Source organism: Struthio camelus, chromosome 4 (assembly GCF_040807025.1).
Source record: "Struthio camelus isolate bStrCam1 chromosome 4, bStrCam1.hap1, whole genome shotgun sequence".
Classification (NCBI taxonomy): Eukaryota; Metazoa; Chordata; class Aves; order Struthioniformes; family Struthionidae; genus Struthio; species Struthio camelus.
This window is the reverse complement of record NC_090945.1, coordinates 75063325-75082665: the sequence shown is the minus strand read 5'-3', so window position 1 is coordinate 75082665 and position 19341 is coordinate 75063325. Positions and strand designations below refer to the sequence as shown.

General features: G+C 39.6%; 1 protein-coding gene across 9 annotated transcripts in view; it reads left to right on the top strand.

Annotated features, from left to right (window-relative positions):
• ABLIM2 (actin binding LIM protein family member 2) overlaps positions 1 to 18897 on the top strand; it is a 145812-nt gene extending 126915 nt beyond the window's left edge. For all 9 annotated transcript variants that reach the window (XM_068943442.1, XM_068943440.1, XM_068943438.1 and 6 more), the window contains 5 exons: positions 424 to 482; positions 2117 to 2171; positions 3593 to 3657; positions 3828 to 3908; positions 17124 to 18897. In XM_068943442.1, the coding sequence (XP_068799543.1) occupies positions 424 to 482; positions 2117 to 2171; positions 3593 to 3657; positions 3828 to 3908; positions 17124 to 17237 (374 nt within the window). In that variant the 3' untranslated portion in view covers positions 17238 to 18897. The remainder of the gene's footprint in view (positions 1 to 423; positions 483 to 2116; positions 2172 to 3592; positions 3658 to 3827; positions 3909 to 17123) is intronic.
• The last annotated feature ends 444 nt before the right edge of the window (positions 18898 to 19341 follow it).

Below are 19341 nucleotides of genomic sequence, written 5' to 3'. Positions count from 1 at the left end.
CCACATATGTCATGAACAGAAGTGAGTGTAACTCTGAAATGATGGTACCTTTAATCCCATTTTCATGTTATGGTTTAACCCCGAGTTGGAAGGAGAGATTTCACAAGCTCTTAGATGTGTTCCGCATTACTAAACTGTATAAGGGTTCCGTAACATATACGATTCCACAACTCTCCTCTTGTCATGCTCGCTAAGATGATTGCATCCTGGCATGATAGGATTTGCAGCCATTGTTATGCATATCTGTATGCATTAAATGTGGAGCAAATATGAGCTGTACTCAGTTATATTTCTCCTGCAAATAGAATATATGTAGTGACCCAGCAATTGCTGTTTGTCATGGTTTCCTCCAGTTCTGTGTTTGAGCAGGTTATAAAATATATCATTACCGAAAAATTCAGCTCTATATTCTGTCTCTTACAGGGTTTCCGTATGCTAAATCTGCTTCTCTACCTGGCTATGGGAAGAACGGCTTACATCAGGTAGGTATACATTTAAATGCATTCTCCAGATAATACTGTATCATAAATAGGCAGCTTAGTAACCAGTTAAAAATCCACATAATAAAAACATAGAGCACTGTAGAGGTTTTTTGGCTACCAGCCCTGCATGAGAGATTTATGTACTAAGAGGGTTCCACTTTGTCTGTCTGCAAGACTAAGATAGATTGAGGCATCTCCTCAATTGTGTGTGGCATGAGCATTAGGAATCTTGGTTCTTCTCCCGAAACAAACAGAAATGCAAAAAAAGGATAGGCTGCACATATTAATAGAGCAGAGTATAGCTTGAATTAATGATAGAAAAGGATGAGCCTATAATTAGGTGAGTAATGATCTTAGAGCAAGCCTACATCCATTGCATTTCTTGGACTATCTCTTCTCCTTTATTTCAATATGCCTATATATAGAAAGTCGCCATATTTTTAAGGGGGGAGAAGAAGTAATACAGAGAGAATGGCAGGGAGCAATGTAGAAAGTAAGTTTGCTCTGCTTTGTAGGCTTAATCAGTGTAATGCAATATGAAAGCAGCAGATGGCAGCATTTATCCCAGCTGAAAGGTCCAGCACCACCTACGAAAACCATAGGAAAGTTGAAAAGGTTGTCCACGGTCAAATCCTTTAGGCCAAAATTGTGGTATTCTTCTCAGAATGGAAGTTCTCTTTTTGGAATGCAGATTCATGCCAATTTTTGTGGTTTGTTATTTTTAATCAGTCATCCCAGTGCTACTTAATAAAATAAAAATAAAACCAACAAACAGTAATGAGCCTTGCAGGTTATAGTGAGCATAGCTTTGCACGTGGTTCATATCCTAACAGTAAAAAAGTGAGACTTAGAAAAAAAAACTAAAAATGCTCCTTTTCTGGTCTCCTGTGATGTCTGTCACCATCACAGCTTTTGCCAGCACCGAAAAAAGACAATGGGACAAGCAAAGCTAAGACAGAGATGCACAGTACTCTCTGGCTTTAGTGGCATCAGCAATTATGAAGTAGAAAGCAGAATGAGACATAAAATTTTCAGTAGAGCATAAGTGATCTACTCTAAGTGATCTACTCTCCTGTGACTGCTGCAATAGGACATCTGAATCACAGGCAAAAGGCATGTGAAATTTCAGGTCTTAACCCCCATGTGAAGACCTGGCATTAAGTTAGGTGGCGGTTTTCTAACGCCTTTCTATGTCATCAAAAGCTGCCGGGTATCAGAGCTTAAAATATTTGAAAAGGCATAGGGGCGAGAAGGATTGATATGGCTATGTGCTGGCCTCCCTTAGTGCCATCCAAGCCCCAGGTTCCCCTGGTCTGTGGAAGTCACTGTGTGGGCAGTAAGCTGCTCCGGCAAAGCATGCCTTCAAGGGTGACAAGCCCTCGTCTGACACTCCATCTTTCTCTACGGGCAGAGTCACGTCTCTGCATTTGTAGACTGATGGATTTTCTGACTGCTTTGGATGTCTGCTTTGAACAATTAGGTCAAGTTAGAATGAAACTTTATTCTTTTTCTCTCTTGTGTTTTTATTGTGCGGTACAGGTTGGTTTTTGCTTTTTTTCTCAACAGTGTGCTGAGTGCCAGATTTTGTTTTGTGGCATATGCTGGTGCTACATTATTTGTCTCTTTCTCTTTAGCCTGAAAATATGGGCCAATATGAACCAGACCAGGATGCCAGTTGGGGGATGAAAGGTACATTGCAATATCATTTCCACCCCCCTTCATGCTTTCTTCCTTGGAGGATGCTTGTTAGCATCTTGCCGTAACCGTTTCTGTTCTGAGATCCTTCCCATGGTTCACATAATTATGACTAGATAGTGACACAGCTCAGGATCATGTTTATCACAGAGAATATTCTTTTCATCTGACCAAAAATAAAGGCCTGATGGAAGTCCTGCCTCACAAGTTGGTGTAATGGCGTTGAGTCAGTCCTGATATCCTGTATATGTGGCAGCAGCCTCCATGGTTCTCTTGGTTTAGCTGTTGCTGTTCTCATATCAAATCAAAGAAGAAATTTAAGCTAATCAGTCCTTCCAGACATGTCTGGAAGGAGCAGCAAAACATGTTCCTTGTGCTTCATGTTTATCTTATAGTGGGATTAAAATCTACAGGATTCAAAAAGCGGGATTTCTTTGCATTAATTTATTTTATTTACAGTGTAAGTGAGTGAACTATAAGCTTAATGTGGAACTTGGGCTGGAATTTCCAAGCGTGCTGAGCATTTAGGAACATGCATCTTCTGATGGGGAAGGGTGGGGTGTTGTTTCCCAGTCACTTAATCGCATTTTTAAAATCTTCATTTTAACGCTTCATTTCATGTCTTTGTGTTAATACAAATCTTCGTCTTAATATTTGAGCTAAAAGTACATAGATAGCTAAAAGTATATAGATTTTGAAAAGCAGATTTATCTCTGATTTCATTTCAGACTTTAAAAAGGGCTCTGAAAACATACTGGCTATCCTGGTTGCCTTTCGTCATCAATGTGTGTGAGAATAGATGACCTTGCGGTAGTCATATCTACCATTATAGACCAAAGTAGACTATTCTTGTGGTACCTTAGACCCAGTATTCCCAGAAAAAAGTCTTCCTTTTTTTTTTCGTCATGATTATTTCCACTGCAGTCAGTCCAAAGGCAGGGTGTTGGCATTTTGGAATATTCTATTAACTTGATGGTTTTCAGATGTTCCCATAATGAAAAGTCTAAAATAATCGATACAATTTAATTATTTTCAGTAAAGAACAATAAGGGTAGGGCTTTTGGATGACAGACTGATTTAACTCTACACAAAAGCTTCTTATAAAGAAAAATTAGCAGTTTTGCCAGACATACTCACTGTTTAACCTAGTGGCATCAGGAGATGGATTTTCTGTTATTAGCCTTTGATTTCTAGGACTGTGGCTCCAGTAATAGGCCGTGTTACAGGCATTCAGCTCATTGGGTCACATGCTTACTATGCATGCAGTTATCCAATAACTATTTGAAAACACTAGGAGAAATATGGCAAATTTAGAGTAATATAACAAATCAATAATGTAACTAAATGTGCATTACAGAGACTCCAAGATAAGCCTATGAACTCTAAATGGTGAACTTATTCTCATTCTCTTACAGAATACAAGGTAAGAAGTACTTTTCCAACACTGGAAGAACAATCAGATTCAGCGCTTCCTAGCAAGGTTAAATGTGTTCCTTTTTTATTTTATATTGTTAATTTTGTCCAAGTGAATTATTTGTCAAATAAGGATACAAGTATGTACCATTTAAATTAATAAGTTCCCCACACACCCATTTCCATACAGCGGAATCAGATTTGGCTGCAGTTCATATGCTCTTGTCTCTTTAACAGATTTATCCTTATGAAACACTTATTGTAACAAACCGAGTTCGTGTGAAATTGCCTAAGGATGTGGACAGGACTAGATTGGAGGTAGGAATGATATTTGTTTGATGGTTTTCCAAGTCTTTTGTCCTGTTTATTTATGACCTTAGCTATTCCTGTGCCCAAGTTAAGTAATAGCAATGAACCGAACATAGCTCTGTTGACTTCAGTGGGTCTAGACCAGAAAGTTGAGGTGACTTGTGGAAGTTTATAGCCTGCAGTTATTTAAGGCAGATTGGCTTTTCAGGACAGGAAGACCTTCTCTCTCCTTCTCCAAACAACGATACGGAATAACATTATATTTTATTTCAACACATAAGTGTGATAGCATGGCGTTTTACCAAGATACTGATGAAGTCGATTACTTTTGAATGATTTTATAGGATGTTGAAAGTCTACACTGAGTGGATAGAACCTTGGGTTATCAGTTCCTATAAAAAAGACCCTCCTTAAGTAAAAAGCTCCGTTCATCCTGCAAATATATGGACCAGTGCTTCCGATCCATGCAATGATCCGATTATATAAATTGTGAATTGCTCTCCTTCAAAATCATGGGAAACTAAGTAGAAGCGGTATGACAAGATGAGGTCATGTGCACTTTTTATATGTAGCTCAACTGTTTAGCTCATTCAGCTTCATTCCCTTTGGTTGTGTGGTCCATGATCCACTGAGAAAGTACTAGGGCTGCAGCTAAAGCACTAACGCTGAATGCATCCACCTCTCTCAAAGAGTAGTAATGTAAGTGCTGGAGAAATTCAGATACAATTTATCTTAAAGGAAAGCTGATTGTTTTGTCTGAGTAGTGACAGGACTGAATAAAGACTCACCTAAATTATTCAACTTATGTGTATTTTTGCCAATTAATATTAAGAACAGGAGACAGTTCAATAAAAATTAAATGATTAACAACATTAGTCCTTTGGGAAGATTTATATTCAAATAAATTAATAGTATTTTTGACTTGATAATATTTGCCAAGAAAAGAAGAAAGAAACTTTAATCTTAAAGCAGAAAAGAAGAAAAACTATGAACTAGCAGCAAGTTCCTGTTTAAAGATCAGGGTTTTTTGAAAAATTCGTATGTCAAATTCATACACATATAGTATAGTTTGGAAATGATGTACGTTCCTTAAATAGTTCAGTGCGCTTCTCGCGTGATTACCCAGCAAGTGGGATTGATTTGATTGAAAGAAAAAGAAAGTCTCCAACCTGTGCTGTTTTAAGCCTGGGGTATAGCAAGGCATGAGACCCATAATAAAAAGCTTGAGCCCAGAAAAAAGAGCAAGGAGTTGGAGGGATGCTTGTCTGGACACATCCTATAAAGGATTCTTTTATATATACATATATATGTCTGTGTATATTCAAGAATAGAGTCTTTGTTTAAACACATCGGGCTGGTCTGAATGGCAAATGCAGTTTCAAATTGCTTTTTTAGACAATCTGTAGTTTGCTTTGGATGGATCATGCATGTCCTAGCTGCCATTATCAATAACTCATACATTGTCCTCAGCTGGGATTGCTGTTTGTTTAACATTAGAGTTCCTCAGTCTGCTTCACACCAGGTGCAGGTCTATGCCTAATGTCTCAAGAAGCCCAACCACTTCAAAGATCTCACAGAGATTTGCAAAAGAACAATAAACAAGATGTGCTTCAAACCTGCGGTAGAAAAGTGATAAGGGGACCAGACTGGTCCTGCTCATTGTTGCACTATGTTAAGCATGTGCCTCTGCAAAAAGGACTCCTTTGTAGACCATCTTACATTTATTAGGGATTGGTAGTTTTTTTAAACAATTGAATTAGCAGCATTTTAATGGGGTTATAACTACTGGAAAAAAAAAGGGCAGCAGCAGATCTGCACATTCAAACCATATGCGCATAGTTGAGTGGCAAACTGTTGCCTTCCCAGCCAACCTCTTCCCCTCCTCCCCTCTCCCTTTCTTTTGCGTTAGAGAAATGCTGGAAATAGGTAGCTTTGCAGAGAAAGGCAGTTTACCGTTATTTCCTCTTGTGGCAGAAGAAAGAAGATTGTAACTGAGTTGCTGACCTGTGCATTCAGCAGGAGTCCAGGCGCTCGGGGAGCCCCGGATGATGTAGCTTTGTGGGTTTTCACAGGAACAGGCTAGAATTACCCCCACGCCCCCCATCTGTTAGGAGAGGACCCACTTAGCACTTTTTGGTATCTTTGAGCTTTTTGTGGGCAACATGGAGAACACTAAAGCAGGTAGTAAGGTTAGATTTTGCCTTTTCCTGAGCTACGTTTCCTGTTAGCTCTAGCGTATGATTCAGTGCTCACAGTTCTCCAGGAGGCTTTTTCTCTCTTTGAGCAGAATGGTTTGCTGGCTGATCTCTTTTTATTTGGCCTGCACAGCCAATTTCATTGTTGAAAGGACAGTATTTTGCCTGAAGAAATGGTGAAGGTGATAGCGCTATCTTCTCAGAAAAACTTTTAAGACAAAATCAACATTCTAATACTCCAGCTTTATTACAATCAATTTTATAGGCCGAATCTTATCTCCTTCTCCCTGCTGCAAGTCAGAAGTAGTTCCTGTGGGTAATGGATGTGGAAGAGGGTATAGGTGGTATAGGTGAAAAGAAGCCTAGAACCATTGTGTTTTCTATTGTCAGACGTGAAAATTGTATTTTCTGTTGTCAGACATGAAAGTGGTCTTACCCTGTCCAGTACGATGAGAAGCTCTTACGCTCGATGTTTCTGGTTTCCTGGTGTACTTAGTAGCAATAAAGTGAATAAATTTGCATAAGCTAGATTTATTTAACAGCCCTCTTGAAAGATGACTTAAAGTGATTTCTTATTTGTGAAATAGAGTTTGTTATAAACTTTGCACGATGTGGCATAGGTGTTATAGAAAAGGCACTGCTGTTCATCTCTGATTCCCTGTTAGAAGGGAAGTCTCCTATATTGAGTGTTCCTGTCATGAAAAATGAACTCCAGTAGAAGTTATTAGCTCCTTGGGTCAAATTAAGGGAAGCTGCAATGAAAGCAGCTGCTAATGGTCTCAAAATGAAGGATTTTAGGAGGGTGGGGTTTTAATGGGTGGTAGTATTTTCCTAACTTTGCTCCCCTTGTGAGTATTTTTTAGATTACCGCTCTCTGTTGTGTAAGAAATCTATTTTAAGGCTTAGAAATAATATTTTTTTGTAAAAAATGCATATTTTTCCAAGTCTGAGAGGTATCTAGAGATTAGAAAGGCTCAACTGGTAATACATGCATTAAAATAACAGAAATTCTTTCTTCCAAACCTCATATATCCAAACATAGAAACATTCATATTTTTGTTTGCTTGTTCTAACTCAGCAATAAAGCAGAAGTAGCTTAGTTCTTTGTTCTCCTAGAAGAGATGTTTATGCCAACATTGAACTAATACCTGCAACATTTAGTACTACTTATAATAAATGACCTGCTGATTTTTAGATACATTACGGGCACTCTGACTTTCCAGTGAATAGCCTGCGTCTTTATTTAGTATAAGCTGATTAGAACTGTAAGGAATTTACAGCACAGAAGGATTTGGCCCAGAATTTTTTTGAGAAGTTTCTCTTTACCGGACTGCTTTTTATTCTAATAGCGTATGAACGAGGCAGCGATCTCGTGAGTGATTCTAAAGGGAAATGATGAAAAACAAATTAATTTAGGTAACGTTTCACTACAGCAAAGTAGTAAAACATGATTTGATTATGCAATCTGGATGAAGAGGTCAAATACACCCTCACAAAGTTTGCAGATAACATCAAATTGGGAGGAGCAGAGCCTCCATTCAGAAGGACCTAGACACACTGCAGGAGTGGGTCAGGGACCTCGGGAAGTAAATCCAAATTCCTGTACCTGGGACAGAATAACTCCATTCAGCAGCACAGGATAGGGACTAACTAGCTATGGTGCAGCTCTGCAGAAAAGGACCTGACGGTCCTGATGAAAAAGAAGTTGAACATGGCTTAGCAGTGCACCTTTGCAGTAATGAAGGCCAACCACACATTGGGCTGCTTTAGCAAAAGCGTAGCTGACCAGTTATTATTCCCCTCCCTGCCAGTTGAGTACTGGTGAGGCCACGTACTGTGTCCAGTTTTGAGCTCCCCAGTACTAGAGATTGGCAAGCTGAAAGAGTTCAAGAGAGGATAGCCAGGGTGGTTTGTAATGCAACTGACTTGCAAAGAGGGCCTGAGGAAGATGGCTTTGTGTAGCCTGGAGGAGGGAAAGCTAAGGCAAGAGCTCACTGCTGATTTCCACTATCCAAGAGGGATTGGAGAAAAGGGGTTAGAGAAAATAATTTTTCTCTGAAGTATGCAGTGAAAGGACAGGATGCAACAGTCACGCATTGCAGGAAGGGAAGTTACAGTTGGATATAGGGACAAAATTTGTAGCTGGGAAAGTAAAGCAGTGGAGCAGGTTACCCACAGGGCCTGTGGAGTCTCCATCCCTGGAGGTATTCAGAACTCCGCTGGAGCAGGCCCTGAGCAACCTAATCTAATTTTAAAGTTGACCCTGCTTTGATAAGCTTCCTGGGTCCCTCCTTTGCTTAGGCTGGACTATTTCTTCTGTGAAGACACAGCCTTAATGAGAGACAATGGCAAAATATGATTCTAAGATGCTTTTATTGCAGTAGCATTTGAAGAAATGCGTAGTTGGGTCGGTCTTGGAACATTTTATCAACAGGATGGTTTTATTGTGAAAAGAGTTAAATACACGTGTCTTGGAGCAAACGTGCCCTATTTTGGACAACTTGCAGTCATGAATTTCCAGCGACTAAGACATCACCTTTGGATGATATAGACAGAACAAGCAAACAAGCACATTCTTTGACCAGTATTTTCCGCATGGTGTTCTGCATGGTTTGTTCTTTTTCCAAAAGAAGTTAGGCTTACAGACACGTTTGAAAATCTTGATGACCTCTTTTAGCGCTTGCATACCTTTGATGATTTACGCTTTGGGCACTTGTTATCTTTATCTTATATCAGGTATTGCTTTGCTGGTGTTCAGTCACTGCAATGTGAGTTGGTTCAATGCTTACACATCTAAATTGATGGCGTGTGCACAGCTGCATAAACTTTTTTTTTTCCCACTTCAAGTTGCTTCTATCACAGAGTATAAGATTTCTTACATGGTCGTAGTTGGGTAGTTTCGAAAGCAAACATGGTTAGAATCTTCCATTTTGAAACCTTTCTGGGTTTTTTTGGTTGATTTTCTTCTCTTTAGCTGTAATTTAGTTTCTTTAGTCGCCTTTAATTCCTTTTCCGTTTGAATATCAAAGAGTTAAAAAAAGAAACGCTATTCATTCACATCTATCACATACAGTTGGAAGTAACTTATTCCACTTTTGTTTGAGCCTATTCACTCTTTGTTTCAGAAGGATATACTGAAACAATTGCTCAGGAAAAAAGTATTCTGGAATGTCAAGTAGCAAACCTTCATCTGCCACCTTTTTCTCTTGTAAACAGAAATCAGAGATTTAAACATGGGTGCGGTCTTGTTTGAACAGAGTACTTGCATTAATTCAAACACGGTTTTCCTCCTATGACTGCTTGTCTGGATCTGTTTTAAGGATGACATTTTTTCCACTAGTTTTTGTTCAACAATCACCTTGGGTTCTAGCCATTTGGGCTGCAACCATTTTAGGAATGGTTTCCAGTAATTTGGCCTGAATTCATAACAGCTCCAGCTAGGAGATGTCATTCATAGAAGTAATGTTCTGTGTCCCACCTTCTCTAGAGCTCAGATGGGAAAAATCAAGACAGCACTGGAATGCTGTGTGTTTTGACACAGAGAAGTGCAGTTTGCTGTTTGGGGGTGAATTTGAGGCAGTTAAGGGCTCACTTCACAATGAAATTCATAACTTGGCGTATGAAAGTGCTGTTCACTGACTCTAATGGAACTTCACACTGTTTAACTTGCAAAACATTTGTGTCATGTTCCTTATTCTAAGCATATGCTTGTGTTGTGATCAGTGTCGGATGTCTGTCTGTATCAATTTTCAAAGCCCTTATGAAAGGAGCCATTGTAAAATGAAAATATGCATTACAAATGACATGATATGTATGAAAGTTAATTCCTGTCAGGGTGAAAACAGTGTGGGAGTGAACAGGGATTAGATGGGAGCATTCATATTATGGATATAGTAAAAGCCCAAACTAAGGGAAACTGGAAAATCTGCTTGACGAACAAGATATTTTGTATTTAATGCAAATGTGTGCAGAAAGTTTCATGTGGAATTCAGTGTACTTTTTTGGACCGGGCCCAAAGACCGTAGATGTCCCACCTGAAGCCAAGTCTCTGAGCCCCAGCTGTGAGTCTGGGGCAAATATCCAAACAAGCACTAGCACTAGCATCCATGAACTCACAACAAGCAACTTCATTAGATCCTCCAATTTAATAGTCATCTACCTCTTTCAAAATAAAACTGCGCTTTCATGACCTGCATTTTTGAAACTCAAGACCCTCTACACATTTTCATACTTTCCTGTGGGTTAGTATTTTTATTTTAGTGATGCCTCATAAGAGGTAAGACTGTAAGTACCCCACAGTGCTACTGCTGAGTGGAATGCAGCTTCTCAGTGAAGTTGCATGTTACCTTTGATATACTGAGCAAGATGCATCCATAGATCCAGTGGCCTTTACGTATGTTTGAGGTTACATTTCAGGATCCCTTCGTCGCTGCTTTTCCTGGGACTGTTTTGGGGCCCACGTTACCCCCTGGAAGCAGAGTAGAGAGGGTAATTACACCTCCTGCCAACAGGACAAGCGGTAGATGAGCTGTGTGTGCTGAGGGAGCAGGCTATTCTCAGGAAAGCTCAAGCCCACGACCCCCCACAGCTCTCCAAGGTTGTGGCTGAGTGCCGTAGCCCAGCACACCCACAACTGTAGCGTCTACTGCCTTATCCTCTGATAAATGGAGTTTCTCTAGGTATCTTGTGATACCTTCTAAGGTTCATTAGGTAGCAACCCATGCCATTTCTTAAGGTTTGCTCCCCTATCACATAATTACTTAACAGTTTGAAATATTTATTGAGCGTGAAGCTTAATTACTTCGTAGATGAGAATAACATTCAGTATTCCCATGGGGGCATGGCACATGGCTAATCACAGTTTTATAATTAGGCATGCAGTAGGCTTAGAAAAGAAGCATCCAAGAAGCCTGCTGAGCCCCAGCAGTTTGATAGAAAGCAGGAGGGCAAATCCTGTGGAAGTGAGACAAGGATTCAAAGTTCAGTAGATCAAAGATAAAATTGTCCAGAAAATTGAAAATGGGCACCGTAAAGTTACATTTGGACTAAATTTGAGAGGCACATGAGAAGGGGGTGGAGGGAGAGGGAGAAAACTGGAGAAGGGAGAAAGTTATTTTTATTCTAGATGTATTTGGTTGAGACACTTCTAACATTTTAAATCCTAACACAGGAAGTGAGATTATAACTCACCAGCAAAGCCTCTGCACTACCCTAAAGAGCTGAAATTTGGATATTTCTGTGAATGCTTGCTTTCACATGGGTAAATCTTCCCCAGTAAATCCCAGTTTATTTTGAGTATTTTGTATACTGAAGACTCAGGAGGAGATTCTGCAGCTCTTCCAGATTTTGTGCCTCAGAGGTTGGAAGTGCTACGAAGATTCTGAGTAAAAAATGAATTGAAATGAACATCTATTTAAAATTACACTCTGCAAAATAGAGTGCACTTCAGTGCTTCAAAGCAGGTGTGACTAGCTGAAGGATTCAGCAGGGAAGCAAGCAAAGGTAATGCGAGGCCTCAGCTGTCATTTCCTCTGAACATAAGTTAACGAAATGGTAAAGAGAAACAAACCCAAGATTGTAAACGAGCACCAGGAATTAGGACCTCGACTTTTCTCATCTTAAGCTCATCACCTCCTGCCATCCGCTGTGTTGGTTCATTGATTCGGTATTGACTCGTGAGGCAGTATGATATTTTATGAATTTCCTACATCAGCAGCTTTTCACTTGAGATCTCCCATCCAATTACAGACACAGAATAAACATACTAAGCTTGTGCAGCCTGACCTGGTCACAGTAACTGCAGTATAGCTGTAGGTTGATTGCAGTTTTCCATTACTGTGACTTGGGCACACTAATGTCATGTTCCTAAGTATTAGTTTTGAAGATCTCTAAATTTCATCTCAGGGAAAACAAATCTCATCGCTGAATTAAATAAACAGTGTAACTCTAGTTAGACTGGTTAGTGGTCTTTAAGCAGGCCACGGAGAAATTGAGACAAGCCTCACTAATTTACAGACAAAAGCATCACTATTTTCTGAGTTAACACTGTGTGGCAAGTATTTGAATGTGCAATTAATTACTTTTCTTCTGGGAGACTGTACAATGAGCTGTACCACTCATTTAATGATCATGTTTCTTAGAACATGAGGATTTTGTTTTATAGTGGTTACATTGCAGTAGAGAGATTCAGCTCAGCCCTTAGTCCTGTATATCTTAATAGGAGACATTTGTGTTTTAATTCTTCCATTCTGTGTAGGTGTATGTTTTAGGAAAGCTAACTACATTATCACAGCATGGTGTGGTGACCCTTCTTATGCTTATGCCACTAAACCATATTTTAGGTAACATTTTGGGGAGGAATTACGGCAGCAGCATTCAGTTCGCCGGCCAACACATACCTAACTCAGAAAGCTTTCTATATATCAGTGCCTCTGTACCTGGTGTTTCTTTTGTAGTTGCTTCTAGCAGATTTATTCCTCCCTTTTCAGCCACCTTATTTTGGTCCTCTGAACCTCTCCTCAGCGACTAATGTGCCTAGCTTTGCCATTGATGCAGAGCAGAGAAACAGATGGAATTTAAGCTGTCTGAATATGGCCAAATTGTCACAAAGGGAGTTAAGAATTGCTTACTAGCACATTGTAAAACACCCAGACTTCCTATGTAAATAAGGCCAACACTAATAAAATAAGGAATGAATGTTGCTGTTGCTAATAAGTCAGGCCATTCATTTAATGGCACAATGATACAGTATTAGCATAGTTGGGTATTTTAAGTGGCATTCCACTGATCTAATCCTAAATAAAATAAAAATAAAAATAAAACATTCTTGGCCTTGTAAAGTAAGGCTTTATGCACACATCTTCTGTCATACCTCAGGATCAATATTGTACCCTGTTCCATACACATGATTTTCAATTTCCCTTCCTTTGTTTGACTCATGAGATCAAGTAACATTTCTGCATCAGAACATTTCGGCTAAGACGGATTAATATTGAAATAGCGTAAAAGAAAGATTAATCAGTCTTAGATTTCTTAGTAATCTATTTTCTCTGCTTTCATTTGGGAAGACCTCTAGGTCGTAAAGCTATAAGGTTTAAGAAAGTCCAGCAATGGTACAGGCAAAAGTTAACATCACACATACAAAGAAAAGTATGAACATAAACTTCCCACACTGGCCTATTCCCATGGTGTTTAGACCCTTCAAATATTTGTAGACATTTACCATATTTTCCCTTAGTCATCGTTTGGCCACGGTCGTACATACTTGGGCCCTTTTAGTCTTTCTTCATAAATCAAACTGTGCAGCCCATGATTACTTTTGTAACTTCTATCTGAAGTTATGCCAGTTTGATGACATCTTTCTGGGATCAAAGTTTATTCCAAAATGTGCAGACGGAATTGTAATTGTTGCTACTTCTAGGGTCAGTCCCAAAGCTAGGAGCCCATGCTCCTTGAAGAAATGGTGAAAGTTTCAGAGACGCAGGGGGTTATAGTGGGAATTATGCTATGCTGGGTGCAGGCTGGTGTCCTCAGAGAGGGTTCAAACCAAAGAGGAGAGGTGTTTCTTTCTTCTAGAATTCACGCTGAGTATGGGGACTGCACTGATGGAGTAAGAAAGTCTGGTGGCTCAGTGCTTGAGACTGCCTAGGGGCAGCATGTGGGGGAGAATTAAAAAGCAGCGAAACTGCCTAAAATGGGAGGTGGACATAAGTGGGCTCATCCTTTCCCTATCTCAACTCTGCTACTTCCTAGCAACCCTGGAGTGGAAATGCAGCTCTGAACTGCTTTTGGACCAGGCTGCCCCAACTGAGAACGACCTGGGGGGGGGGGGGGGGGGGGGAGAGAAGTAGATGCTGATATAACACGTAACTTTAGTGAAATTAGAAAATGAATGCATGCAAAGAATGAAGGTGATATCATAATTAGAAAATGAATGCATGCAAAGAATGAAGGTGATATCATATCTGGATATTAGCAGAGGAGTAGACAGCATGTCTAATTCATATTGGCTTGGGTAGATGGGGACTGAAAGCTCGTTAAGCCTGAGGGCAGAGGAAAATGATCAATGGCAAAGGACTGCCTTGGAGGGGAGAGGGGGAGTTAACGGAGTTTGTGCTGAGATTGGTGGCAAGCTTCTTTGGGAGGTGAGATGTAGAAACATTCAGCACCCTGCAGAAAAGGCCTGAGGGCCTGGCCTGTTGCTTGCTGAGAATCTCTCCCTTGACGTGAAATAAAAATAATGGATCTGATGTGGCCACAGCAATTTATAGAAAAATGTTTTGTAGTATACATCAAGAAAAACTGGTGAAAACGTTCCTTTTAAAGTTCTACATTTCCTGTAGTTTTGATTGATTGGCAAAGTGGATTTACCTGTGGGGTATAGGCTTTCTGATTTTCTCTTTGAATGTAAACTACAGAATTTGTCACTGCCTTCTCATGAGCGAGGCAACATCTCAAGCCTTATCTGCAACCTAAAAAGCAAGGTAAAACAAAATATGGTACACTTTGCATATTTGGGCTTCTTTCTCAATCCTGTGGCTTGCAGACACGTTTCTTGCTTTGATAAATTGCTGAAGTTAAGCTTACTAAAATTTGTTCGCTGGATTACCAGAAAAAGATGGAAAACAAGTATCAGTGCAGAGAGTTTTTCTTTCCAAACCCAGTAGAATTAAATTCTATCAGTGGAAGATTATTTCTAAAATACATTGTCAGATGTTGCTCATTTCCATCCGAAACAGGAACTCCTTTGCCAAATATGCATGGTGTATTTGTTCCGTGTTAGGCATAGTGCTTATGTTGGGTTGCTATCATTGGTCAAATAGAAAATGAAGGCTGAGTTCCAAACTCTTAGTCACTGTTGCTCTGAATATGTGGAATCAAGGGGGGGAAAAAGGCCGTCCTTTTTTAAGAAGCCACAAGGGCTAATAATGACCATTCTAGGTAATTAAATGTAGTGATTTCTCATAGAGGGTTTTATTAATTTTCCATATGTAATTTACATTGCAAAGAGAAACTCATTGTTAATAAATAGAAAGTAAAATTTTGCTTTCAGATTTGTCAGAAAAGAGCTTTGTAAGGCAGGGCCAATAAAGATAGGTCAGTCCTAGTCAATTAAGCCATCGTGGGATTATTATGATGCAATAGCCTGCTCCTGACACAGTTTTGGGCCATGGCAGCAAGTGCTCTTCCAGACGATGCCGAGGCTTGATTCAAGGGATGGACAACCTCGGCCCATTTTAACGACCAGTGCAAACACAAGCTAAAGGACCCAGTGATTTCCCCTTCCCTTGGCCGGCGGATGTATCAGCAGGCTGCACATCAGGCCTTGTCTCTGTGGCCCAGAAGCGCTGTGTTCCTCTCTCCACCCAGCACGCGCATCTGGTGTTCAGCACTTGCATTATTCACATTTGTGAGAATGATATCGCCTTTAAATCCCCCTCCTGGCTAGCTTGTTGGCATGCTTCTGGACAGTGAGAGATGTAGATTAGGTGCATTTCTGAGCCATGAGGGCACTGAACTTGGGTTTCTCACCTCTTGAGAAGCCCTGCAACCACAGCGCAGTTAAACTAAAGGAAGGCGCCGACAACCCCTCCTCGGAAAGGAGGCCGATGTGTCACTTGTGCTGTGTCCTGTTCTGCTGTGTGAGGCGCATCCAGGCATGCCCTCTGCTTAGCAGCGAGTGGGGACCTCATTTCTGAATGCAAAGTTTGCTTTGGCGGGGGCCGAGGTGCTCAGGCTGGGGCTGCCCAGGCGAGCTGGGGAGGAGAACTGCGCCTGCAGGACTGCACGTCAAATGCCCCGTTGGGGTGGAGAGGGTTAGACTGCAGGTTTGGCCTAACTTTCTGGTGTGTGGGTTTGACCATATATCTTCACGGTGTAAAGCCACTTCTGTTTTATCTTAGATATTTCTGCCACATGCTGCACCAAGCACTGTAATCTGTTTGATAATGCTGACAACTGGAATTTATTAGATTAGGCTCTCGTCTAGCTGTCTGAGGCTGAAGAGGTATTTAAGACAGCATTTCCACAGAAACGGGCTCTGATTTTGATCACACTTGCATGTTGCAGCTCGACCGACCGACCTGTGAAGGTGCTCAGCCCCTGAGCTGCCAGTAATTGCAGCAGCGGTCTTTGTGGAAAAGGAGAGGCCATGTTTAAAACCTGCAGTCTGTAATTCTGATTTTACTGAATCCGTCCCTTTTACACGGTGCTTGCGTAACACACACAGAACTGTAACTGATGCTTCTAAAATGTCTGGAAAAGAGCCCACAATTATCAGAATTGTATATGATGTTTGTTTATAAGTCACACATTTATTTTGGGCAGCCATTTTTGTGAGTATCTGAGTAATTGCAAGGCAAAGATTATATACCTTCCTTATCTTCCCTTCTTCCGGTTCTTTATATCGGTATTCTCGCCTTTTTCTCTATATCTAAATTTTTTTATATTGAATCATATGAAAACATCAAATAGAAGCAGCATTCTCATCATTTCAAGAAAAGCTTTCTCCAGCTTGGATTTCTGCTATGAGCCTGTCCCCATGGATAAGCACCTTTTGGATTTAAGACTTTAGCAGCGTGCCCTCTCCGTTGTTACAAGGCCGCTATTAGTGAATCAGTGTGGTGTCTACCATTCTCATTAAAGATCAAGGCAAAACAAATCCAACTCTGAAATTACATTGTTATCAGTCTCTTTAAAGTCCTGGCATAGCTTAAATTTGTCTCAGTGTGCTCTGCCTTCACGCCCCACATATAAATGCATCCCTTTCCCAAAGACTATAGCTTCTGCTCAGCTGGAACATTATTACCAGATTTCTTTTTTCAGAAGTGAGCGACTGCTATCAATAATTTCCTTTTCCAGCTGCTCTGAGTTCATTTGATTTTGTGGATTGGCTTTTCTAGAGCCAATATGGGAAATTAAATGCAAATCCTAATGCATTATTTTGTACTGTCTTTTAAGACTTAGAAAGGAGAGAAATATTCCTATGCGTGGAAGAGCTTAATGATACCTTTGTATTTTCATTTTCAAGAGGCATTTGTCCCCTGAAGAGTTCCAGGAAGTCTTCAAAATGAGCATTGAGGAATTTGATCGTCTGGCACTTTGGAAGCGGAATGACCTGAAGAAAAAGGCCCTGCTTTTCTAGCCCCTCCCAGATAAAATATGTGCTTAATCAAAACAAAAAATAGTCTTGCCAGAACTATCACATGCACTTGCTGTTGAACCATTGTCCAGCTTCATTGTGTTATTATGTGTCGGGGGAAACAAAGGACAGATTAGATGGCAACGCATTGGAATACGGAGAATTTGCTAATCTTGCATGACCAGCTGGTTTTGTCAGTCACTCCTGGTCCTACCCAGTTTACAACATACAGAAATCTAGCTTTAAATGTATTGTTGCTTGCAGTTATTGCTTGATAAAACAGGAAGTTTCGAAAGGAAGAGCAAAAGGTGTAGCTGTGACAGAGGAAATTCATCTAACATTTTGTTTCATTCAGTTTTACAACAGAGATGCAATTTTTACAAAATCAAGCAAGTAATGAATATAAAATTCTCCAAAGGGGGCTCACATGCTATTAAAAATGTGGAAAAAGCCAAAGAAAAGCATGTCAGCAAGCAATTACTGCAACTGTTTTATGTGTAGTACTTTTTAAGAATGAAAGCAAAACAATGGAAGCACCTTAAATCTAGTTCATATACTTTAGACACAAGCTGCTCTCTACAAGGTCATGTTTGTCTAAATGGTAACTAGCTATCTTTAATTACAACATAAGAGTTTTTATTTTATTAAAAATATATTATGACATAAAACACTTATAATAATTAAAATGTATAGAAACCTACTTAAAAATTTAGTCCCATTCATCAGGAAAATCGAAGCCTTATTGAAAACTGGTTTAAGAGTGTATGGTGCCAGTAAACTGTGTTTTCCTACTATTTTGGGATGTTTGGAGAATTTTTTTTTTACATTTCATGCTGATAAAAATGCCATGTAATCTTAATTATAGATAGATAGATAGATCTATCTATAAAATAATTAGTTTCATTAATGCATGTTCTAAATAACGGCATTCTTACTTTCTCCACTTTCTGGCTTTACATGCTAAGCCATGAGAATTATGAAGGCAATTGGTAGGTGTGAAAATGGAACAGTTCAGCATAAAATGTAACAAAAAAGCTTGATGTGCTCTATCAATAATATATCAAATTATAAACCAATATATAACTATTATAAATTGCTCATGCATTAATATTTGCATGTTTCTGTACAAATCGATCTTAAAAAAAACTATGTGATACCAGTGCAGTACCTTGAAACTTTATGTTAAACAACAAGCAAAGCTAACAAAATCTAAGCATTTGATATGAGCGTTAGACCTTAATATCTCTTCCAGCTGAAAGACTGTATTAAATTTGATAATTTCATATGGTCGGAAGTATTGTTGCTGACAAAGAATGTTGTAAAGTAAGTTGCTAGTTTTGTGCGATACTAAAAGAGCATTACAAAAAAAGTACATTTTTCAGCCATGTGTCAGTATTCTGCATTTTTACTGCCTTGAATGTTTGTACTCACTTCCTACTTCACGATGTCTTTTTGCATTTTGTTAAAGTAACTGGTTAATATATGCACTACTACACACTGGTTCAACTGACCCAGCATGGGAGATGTCATAGCATTGAACATGCCTTCTTCCAGCTCACTTTCAAAACCTGTGCTGTTGGAAATAAATATTTTCTCATGACCTAAATGTTTTGTCTGATGATACAAATGTTTAAAAAATTCATTAAAACAAAAACATAACTCAGTGACTGTGCTAATATGTGTATAATTTTTAGAATGTACTGCTGCTCTGGATAGGTTCTTCCTATGATATTAATACGTAATCTGCATTAGATTTGCCCAGTGAGGAGAAAGGATCCTTTTTATTGTTTAATGTACATCTGAATGTTGAGTATTGCAAAGCTGGTTATGATTTAAACAGTACATCTAGCAAATGCACACCTCACCAACTGAAAGCTGCTTCAGTGGTGATGTTCAGTGTACACCACCATTAGCCAATCTTGAACGAGAGTTCCTGATCACCAGCAGACAGCATCTCTAATGCTCTTCGGCCTCAATATAGATTATGTTTTGCCTTTATGTGAAAATCAGCCGCACACTGAAATTGGCCAGTCCAAAATATGATCAGCAAGGTCCACTGATACCATGAAAATCCAAATCCAGGGGAGCAAGTGGTTGGAGAATGATG